Source organism: Montipora capricornis, chromosome 3 (assembly GCF_036669925.1).
Source record: "Montipora capricornis isolate CH-2021 chromosome 3, ASM3666992v2, whole genome shotgun sequence".
NCBI classification, from domain to species: Eukaryota; Metazoa; Cnidaria; class Anthozoa; order Scleractinia; family Acroporidae; genus Montipora; species Montipora capricornis.
Window position 1 is genome coordinate 3,850,301 of NC_090885.1, and position 10,000 is coordinate 3,860,300.

Genomic DNA, 10,000 nt, shown 5'->3' on the forward strand with positions numbered 1-10,000 from the left:
TGTGCTATACAATAAGATAATGTAGCATTAAATGCTCCGTAATATGCAGTGTAGGACTTTTGTGGGAACATAATTTATCATGTCACATGTATTAATATGATGATGATGTCTTTTAAGAAAGCGATGAATTAAAATTCTTTTAAAAATCATTAAATTAAATTTATTTATATATTTAATAAATTAAAATTCATTGCTTTCTTATTTTCTCATTTCTTTCTTGTTTTTATTTTTCTTAAATCAAGTGCCTTTTATTTGAGACAGTTAGCATTGCACGCATGCATAATTTAAGAGGAAAATTAAATGGCAAATATGACGGGCTGAAATTTTTGCTTTGCCAACAATGAAGAAGTGCAATAGTCTGATTTGCGCCAATTTCTCGCCTTTTTACCGTTCTGTGGCTATGTACAAATGTCGAGAGAGAGAGAGAGAGAAGGAAGTGAGTCAGAATAAAAGAATATTTTCAAGGTTTTATTACCAGCCTGCCGTTTACTGTTTTACTGACATAACTCTCTATTATCTAATCTGTGAGTGTCGTAGAAAAAGAATTCTTGTTGAATTAACTGAAGGTGTAAATCTTTAACCATGAAGGTAATTTCAATTTACATGTATAATTTACCCTATCCCGGAGTCCTGAGAGTGACACTTGCAGATTTAACTTTGTCAAAGAGGGGCCTGTTCAGTGGTGAAAGGGTTAACCTACTGACTCCTGGGCTGCCCCTCCCCATTGATGAGTAAAATCTGTTAAGTCTTACTTCTATGAGTCAATGGGTTAGGCATAGTAATGTTTGGGTCAAATTATGCTTTTTTAATTTAAATAATTCAGTACTTGTGTCTCAATGCAACAGGTATTCTTGGAACCCCTGAAGGTCAAAAGGTTGTTGGATACTTTCAAACTTTAGTGGAAAATGGTATGTTGTTTGAAGATCAAAATTTATAAAATTGCCTACAATGTATGATGACTTTAATATTGAATTTAATATTGGGCTGCAATTTCTCTACAAACTGAGCTATTGAGCCAGCTGGGAGCTGGTTAAATAAGTTATATCTCAAAGTAGGGGACTGAAATGATTTTAGAATATATGAAGTTTCATATAATTTATTTCAAATGCAGAATAGGAATAAATGTCAATGACAGCTCCATTTGTTGTTTTGCAACTTTTAAGCTCGGAATCAATGCAGAATTCAATTTCAGCTCACTTCATCAATATCTTAATTGACTTTCCTCTTGTCTGCAAAGCTTTATTAGCTTTCAGAGAGCAACGAAACATGCATGAAGATACATTTAACTTCCACTACCAGGCTTGAGCAGTAAGTTATACCAACAAGGCATACGCAGTCAGGGCTTTCATCAGCTTTGTGCCACTGAAGGCGAGCAAAAACATACCATAACACAGACTGAACAATGAGTTAAATGAGTTTAATTGCTGGTGCTGGTTGATTAGTACAACACAGTTGACAAGTACAAATGTGTTGTTGTCTTGGAATAGAGAGTTTGACAGCAGACGACAAATGCAATCATAGAGTCAAGATGGATACAATTATAAATTTTCACAATTGCTTACTAGATACATTACTTCTAGAACTTTGATTTCGGTTTGAGGGTTTTATTTTTCTGTTGACAGGTGCTTACCACTGTTTCGAGCGAGATCGGGATCGTTTTCTTCGTCATGAAAGCTCAAGCAATCCATATGTCCAGGATTTAGCCCTAGCCATTCAACTAGAGGTACATTTCTATATAATATTAACATAATACTGCTGGTGTAACCTTCTGTTATACAATTTAGGGCCATTTCAAATTCTTTAGCATCAATATTCATAGCACGAGTGTTTACTGTCCTTTACATGGTTATTTTGCCCAATCACACCATTCTTTGTTTTTTAAATTCACACAATTCTTATTGTTCCAATGTATTTTCACACTTTCATTTTTTATATATATGGTTACCAATATAATCTTTATCTACAATTTAACATTTGAATAATTATGCTGACCGAAACGTCATGTATTTTTATTGGTAGCTTTTATTCTTCAAATGAATGTTTTTAATTATTAAAATTTGTACACAATTATTACAAAAAAAGTTTCTTACAAAAGTCATGCATGAGAAAGTCTTCATTATTGTTCAATCGGTTGTTCACTCAGAAACTGTGCATTACATTGTGTAATGAAGAAGAAGTGATTTTGGAAAACATTTAACTATAAAAAAACTGTGATAAAACATATCTAAACATTCTTAAAAATACTAAAAACTTAGTTTTAAAAAGCTTTGTTAAAAAACATTGACATTTCGACATTAGCTAAACATCATTATCAAGTCAAAACTATTTGAAAATTGCAAACTACATGCATAAATATGAAAAGAACAATAGCTGATAAGGAGCCTGTATAGTGAAAGAAAGGAATAATGAAAATTACATGTAAACAGAAAGTTTGGCACGTATGGAGTCCGTCTGGATACTCAAATTAGGCTTGAGACTCTTAATAAGAAGCATTTCATAGACTAAGCAATCAAATTTGCCCTAGCACTTTCTTAAGACCATAAATTGGCATTTTTTCAAAAGACCTTTACTACCACGAGCTTGCAAAAAATGTCGACCAATAATGTTGCCGAATTTTTGTGTTCAGCTGTGCATTGGTGAAGGTGTCGGGCTGTATACCCAACATTTACAGTAATATGAAAAGAGCAATAGGCCACTTGCACTAAGAGGTCAGGTGACATCGTTTTTATTAAAATGAAACGCTATTAGTGGGTCATCTCTTAAACAAAATAATAGTGGTTTGGTTTTTCAAACCCGTACCATTTGCTTAAAATGAGAAAGTCCGTAACTGGTCATGTGACCAAAACTTATGAATTACCGCTTTCTGACACAAACTTTGCACTTGAACTTCAAGGAAAATGTTGAAAAGATGATTTGGTAACGTTTATGGCACATCTGAACTCAACTATCAAACATTTAACAAGATATAAGCAAAAAGTAGTTTTGGCCACCATGTTGGAGGGCAAGAGTATGCCCTCCAACATGGCGGTCAAGACAAATCATGCTACTTTGTTGAAAAATCAAAATACCATAAAATATCTTCCTTAAATGCATTTCCTCTCAAATTTCGCGTGTACGATAAATTTTATGTGTTCTGTCAATTTTTGGCAACGGCAAGATTACAACTCACTGTTTAAGGGAAGCATTGGTCATGTGACCTCTTAGTGCAAGTGGCCTATAGTTGATAAGGAGCGGCTGTATAGTGAAAGAAAGGAACAATGAAAATTAAACAAAAAGTTTGGCACTTATGGAGTCCGTCTGGATATTCAAATTAGGCTTGAGACTCTTAATAAGGAGCATTTCATAGACTAAGCAATCAAATTTGCCCTAGCACTTTCTTAACCCTTTCAGCCCCGTGGGGTTCCCCATTGGCGAGTAAAATCGTCTGACGTTAGACAGAGTAAAATCTACAAGTGGCACCATTGGGAGTGAAAGGGTTAAGACTATAAATTGGCATTCTTCCAAAAGACCTTTACTACCGCGAGCTTGCAAAAAATGTTGACCAATAATGTTGCCGAATTTTTGTGTTCAGCAATGCATTGGTGAAGGTGTCGGGCTGTATACCCAACATAATCTGCATTGCACAGATCACATTTCAAATAATTAATAAACAGCTCATTGCTGATGAATGAATGATCACTGACAAGAAGTTAACTGTCAATTTGTTCATATGCAGCTTGTGGTGGAATGAATTGTAAATATATACAAAAGGCAGTGATTAACTGTAATTTTTATTAAATTATTAAGGCATGCTAAAAACATATTATTTACCATTATTTTTATTCAGGCAAGTCTCTTGTGGTACCAAAGGGGAAATCTTGAGGAGTGTAAAAAATGTGGTGAAGACGTCTGTTTTCAGGCCCACAAGTTCAGCTCTCCCAATTACAATTTCCTCGTTGGAAAGGCAAAAAGTGTTGTGTCAGGAGCTTACAAACAACAAGGAAACTTTGAAAAGGCAGCAGAATGTTTGGAGTTTTCCACAGAGGTTTGCCCATACGTCAGTTTATTAGAAACAAAAATGTGCAAACAGACAGACATCAGACATCAGAGCCAAAAGAGAAAAAAGTCATTCACTTCAAACAAATGAACAAGATGAAATTTACATAACAACAACAACATGATCTATTCGATGTATATGAATCCATTTGGTTTAAACAGTCTTTCATTTCAACGATATAAGTTTGGTTTCTGCAAAATCTTACAGAGAAAATTTGTAGTAAGAATGGGGAACCATACTCCACTGTCATGTCATATGGCTTAGAACCTTGCTATCTTTTGAGATCTTTAAGTCAGTGCACATCAGTGTCAGAGGGTCCAAGGCCTCCCAGTTTTCAAGTCTGTGTGAGTGTGGGAGTGAGGAGCGCATGTACGGCAATACAAGCTAAAAGCGTCCCTTTAAAATGGCTTTGTTAAAGTTGAAAACGTGTATTCAGGCGTGTAGTAGTCGGAGTTTTAACCATATCCTTTTCGTTTTGCGCATTGGAGTGGATACTGCAATGTAGTGACTCTATCTATTAAAGGAATATCTAAGAAATACCAGAAAGTATACCCTATTTAAGGTCTATATAGCATATATAAGAGAGTACCCCCCCCCCCCCCCCTCTCCAGGGTGTGGGCTGTGAAACCTGTGTGGCCTTGAGCCGACTCTTTTGTGATATTATGACTGCAATTTAATTTAACCCATTTACCCCTCAAGCGCCGTAGGACGCCCCCAGTTGACGATTTAAATCTGCTGTGACCCATTAAATAATGGTATTATCTGTTTGTAGAATGGCTACTGCTACATTTTATTTGTTTTGTTCCACGCCCAATCCATATTTTTGCATTTGGCACAACCAATACATGTACATGTACCTCATGCAGCTACTTCCTTGTGCACCGATCAGAGACGTTGTTGTCCAAGGTCCAATCTAAGCCATTGTTTGACAAGACCTGTGTTCTTCATTAATTTAGCTAATACTGCAAACTCATAGGCCAAAACGAATTGCAAAAGGTGAACTTCTGGCTTGTGGACTTTTTAGATTTGTTTATGTCCTAGGGCAAAAATGGCAAAATTTTGTCTTGTATGGGTGGAGAGGCCGCGTGGAGAAATTGCAGTATACATTGTAGCCTTAAAAGCGCAGAATCCTTTTGTTAGATACGTGCATGCACTTTGTGTGCTTTATTTTGGGGCTCATCACAATGTAGGCTCATCTTAGATTTTTCTCGATAAGAGCGATTAGTTCTTTTTATAACTTAGTATTTTTCTGGTGTAGGTACTGGAGGCAGTTGTCCCAGGTGAAGAGACTGCTGTTAATCGCACCTGCTTTGCTGCTCTGCTCTCTGAGAAGGCAGCTATCCAAAGAATCAGTGCTACTGAGAAAAATGAATTGAGAAAAGCAATGAGAGATGCATTGCTGCACTACAGTCATCAACTCAATCAGAATTTAAACAGGAATGCCAGAGCTCCAAGACGGTCATTGATCAGGTTTATTTTCTGTTGTCTTCATTCATCCAGAAAGAAAGCTCCCAACATGGAGATCCCAGTTTCAGATGAGGATTTTAAAGATGCAGAATCTTGTATCGATCATTTCTTAAGAGAGTTTTTGGAAGATTGTCCTATTCGAGACAATGTCTTGTTCTGTTGTGCTCTCGGAGATGTCTTTGCAATAAAAGGAGAATATGAAGAAGGTTTGTACATGTACTTTGAAGTCCTTGTGAATAGCGCTGCAACCTGGAGGGTGTAAACTGCAGGATGCAGTTTAGGGCTGCAGGTCATTGTTTCACCATAGCTGAAGAAACACAAACCTTAAATAATGCTAACATTAGGCCTAAAACATAATGCCTAAGGTTAGGCGGCATTTTTGGAATGGTTTGGGTTGTTTCAGTTCTGGTAAAACAATGACCTGCAACCTGCACTTTACACCCTCCGCTGCATCGTCTTTTGCTATGCAGGGATAGCAGCTGAGTTCACGTTCTGTTAAAGGTCTAACACGGATATAATGCAGTGCATTTTAGAAAACCAAAACCAAAGTAATTACTTTGGCCAATCAAAATGGACAGAAACAATCCAGTAAACCAATCAAAACTCGAAGTAATTATGTACACGTAGCCGACACAAAGCGCGGGAAAATGTGCACGCGGGAGCCACGATTGGTTTTGGTTTCATTTGTGTTTGGTTGAAAAAGTGGCGCGAGAACTTTGAACCAATCACCGAGTTAACTAATCGTAAACCAAAGCAATTCGCTAATTACTTTCGACACTCAATTGAAAATCACTCTATAGACGAAAGGAGGCAGTGTGGCCCAGTGGTTAGGGCGCTTGCCTTGAGATCTGGAGATCCCGGGTTCAAGACCCGCTCTGACCACTCGTTGAATTTGATCCTGGTAGTCCCTGGTTCAACTTCCCAGCCGCACTTGTAAATAGCTAACTGGTTTGCCTCTGACCAGTTGGGATTCTTAGCAGTTGTTGTTGTTGTTCTGTTCAGTCGTTTCGTTGTGTTTCATTGGCCCTGAAAATGGAGCCAATGAGGGGTGTGGGCCAATATGAGCCAATATGGGGAGCGGTCAATTAAGTATTTATTGTATGTATTGTATTGTATTATCGCACGTATCTAGACGATGGAAGCAGTTGTCTTTTATAAATACCCGAAAAATTCAGGTGGTTTCAACGTAGTTCGAACCCATAACCTCTGCGATGCTGGTGCAATGCTCCACCACCTGAGCTATGAAGCCACTCAATTGGAAGCAGGTCAATTTGTTGGGCTCGTGTGCTCCCCCCGTCAAAGGACTTGATGATAGAAATAAGTGTATATATTTGAAGTGCAGGTTATGGATGAAAGGGAGAAGTGATCCTTGTAGTTATCCGGACAATTTAGGCAATTGTCTTTTACCAAATTCAGGTATCTAGTTTGAATCCCTCTGAAACCACCTTAATTTTTCAGGTATTTTTCAGGTAGAGAGTCACAGTTGCTTAAATTGTCCAGATAAGTGCAAGGTTCCCTTCACGTCTTTGGTCATAGTCTGTTTATTTTTGCTGTTCTGTTGGCACTGTTGTTTGCTTTCTTTCCATGTGGACATCATGGACAATCCAGTCAGTAGGCTAGAATGATCAATGCAACTGTGTTGTTACAATTGTATCCACCCAGAACCTTATCTTTTTATTAGTTAAATTCGTTTCCATGCGTGAGTTCATGATTAAGAAATTTAATGTGCAAATCGGTTCTGACGCTAATAAGTTCGTCTCTTCGTTCATCTTGTCATGATCTTCAGAAACGCCCTAGTATTTACAGCACTGTAGGTTTATTTATGTTGTTGCCATTAGGTATTACGTAAACAGCGGTTTATACAAATTTACGAATCTAAGCAAAGCCGAAAGTTTGCGGTTAATGCGCTGGACAAACCATCGAACAAAGTTGGAGACTCCGCGTCAACGCACCAACTTTGCGCAATCCAACATTATTCGACCGTTCGTCCTTCCATTTTTTTGGCCGTGTTACACAGAGTTTGCTTTTGATCAAACATTTCTCCCAACAATTTTGATCGACCAGAGAATTTTGCCGTTTGTTGCTTTGCCACGCTTGCAACAAATTAAAGTTGTTTTCTGAAGCGAGACACGTCGCCTCCATGGTAGCCAACCACGTTAATTTAATGTATAGGGTCCTCGCCTCGTTTGCCTGAAAGATGGCGGAAATCCGCAGTGACACCGGTATAACTTGTACGCCCAACAGTGTTGGGTGGTGTTGCCACTGCCTAAACATTGCAACGTTCTTGGATGAGGGAACAAACTTTGCTCGATGGTTTATCTTGGGCTTGAAGTTTATGTTAAGTCAAAAGGAATTTGTATAGAACATACATACGCCTGAGATGGTGATGAAACTGTGCTGGCGTTTACTTTTGTTACCTTTGTGAGTTATTTATGAGTTGAAAATATTTAGCCTAATATATTTCACTTTTTGTCTCTGCTTGTATGTTTGTTTAATTACCACGTGTTGATGGAATATATTCTCCTTTTCTTTAAATTTCCATGCAGGCATCAGTGTTTTATCTGAGTCATTGATAGCAGCTGAAGAACTTCAGTTGAATGAAGATTTGATTGGAATCCGTGATCGGTTGCAACAGTTGTATATGTTGCGACAGCGAGCGGAGCAAAATGGGCGCATTTCTCTGGAAATACCGGCACAGCCGAGAATGATGAGGAATAATGGCTTTCAAGAACCTCCCTTCGTCGTACTTCAGGAGCATCTTGATAACCTTGCGCTTGCAATGAGATGTCGCTAATAGTTTCGTTAACAGATAGACTGGCTAAGTATTTTTAGTCTTCGTTTGGACTGGATCGGACACTCGAGTGCTCCGAATTCGTGCTTTTTCGTGTTTCATAGAAGCTAAAGAGGTCTCGCACCAAATTTTATCTATATGACAAGTAATTTTTAGTGTGCAACTGTATCTAAAGCCCGCCATGCATACCTCATTTTAAAAAACTCCCAATCGTACCCAATTTTAGACTTCTACTTTGCTTTAGGAGATGAGTGTTGAACCGAAGCGGCGAACACTTGGCATTGTTTCCTCTGGGCGACTATCATAGTGTCATCCACTTCTAGAGTTTTTGTGGAGAGAGTGGAGTGGGTAGATGGGTGGGGTTGCATGTGTGTTCGTGAAGGTTTGCTTTCAGTACGAATTATCAAGTCAGGAGTGTATATAATTAGAGATAATGATCTGAGAGCAATCACACTTCTCATTTGAGTCAAAAGGTTAAGCTGGAACGTTAACTCGTGGAGGTTTTGTGATAACTAGTCACATAATTGGGCAGGTATCGTGCCGGTGGTAAATATATCAGGCGCCTGTTTTGGTGTGAACGTTTTATTTCGCAACTTTTACCTTCTGGTGGTACTTCATGTTTCAAAAAAGGCTTGTATAAGTCAACGTAAGTGTACATACATACAAAGTGGTAAAAACAAGTCTAAGTCTTGTAGTTGTAGCCATTTCTTATTTAGTGTGTCTTAGATAATTGAATATTTATATTGTTAACTTCACTTGGAAGTTTTAAAGTGTTTTTTTTACTTTTTGTTTTGTAATGTAAGCTTTTAGAACTGAACATAAATGTATATTTAGCAAAGACTGGCACTGATGTAAGCAGTGTGTTGGTATATTTGTATTTGATACCCGATTGGGTTTAAGTCCATTCAACCAATGAAAGAAATGTATATAGACGTATTTGATGTGCGGGCTATAATAACGGGATCCCGTTAGAGCCATCTGAATTTTTCTGGTGCTTTAAGAGACGATTGCCTAAATTTTCCACACAAGTTCGAGGATCATTTGTCTCTCTCATATATATGGTATACACCTTATCCAAAATGTCCGCTGATTTATGCGGATACAAATTGGCCCTTGTTGCCTCGTTCAAGATAAAATATTCTTTTGAATTTTAAGCTTAAGAACGAGGCATCAAGGGCTAATTTGAATAAAAACAAAAGAATATTTAAATGGCGGCCATTTTGGAATAAGGTGTATACAAAGTACAAAGTTATAAAATTAATTAGACATTTTGGTAAAGTTAGCACAAGATATAAATCTTGCAAACGCGTGCGTATTTCGCCGTGTTTAGAGAAAGAACCATCCGCTATTTAACCCTTGTTCAGACGTATATCGTGTAGAGTTTTATATTTCGAAAACGTCGAGTATTTTAATAACGTACCCATTCTTGCATTAATATGTAAAGCTAGAGAGGAGTAATCTTTCTGTAAATGGAAAAGATGTCATTATCAGGTTTATTATGACGTGTGTAGATACACAACGGTAAAATATCTGTGTATGCAACCTAATAAAGATAAAGTTGACGAAACATATAGAACTGACTAATATAGTTTTTTTTCTTCGACGAGGTCCGTACCCTCTCTTAAGAGTTTGGACGAAATTGGCGGAAGGTTTAATCATAGTTTGTATAGATGGACTGGTTATGAAACTCTTCAAAAAGACTTCAA

At 37.6% G+C, this 10,000-nt stretch overlaps 1 protein-coding gene across 4 annotated transcripts in view; it reads left to right on the forward strand.

Annotated features, from left to right (window-relative positions):
* LOC138041970 (uncharacterized) overlaps nt 1-9,861 on the forward strand; it is an 11,392-nt gene extending 1,531 nt beyond the window's left edge. For all 4 annotated transcript variants that reach the window (XM_068887676.1, XM_068887677.1, XM_068887679.1 and 1 more), the window contains exons 4-8: nt 846-908; nt 1,623-1,723; nt 3,827-4,024; nt 5,295-5,709; nt 8,050-9,861. In XM_068887676.1, the coding sequence (XP_068743777.1) occupies nt 846-908; nt 1,623-1,723; nt 3,827-4,024; nt 5,295-5,709; nt 8,050-8,297 (1,025 nt within the window). In that variant the 3' untranslated portion in view covers nt 8,298-9,861. The remainder of the gene's footprint in view (nt 1-845; nt 909-1,622; nt 1,724-3,826; nt 4,025-5,294; nt 5,710-8,049) is intronic.
* Nucleotides 9,862-10,000: the final 139 nt, after the last annotated feature.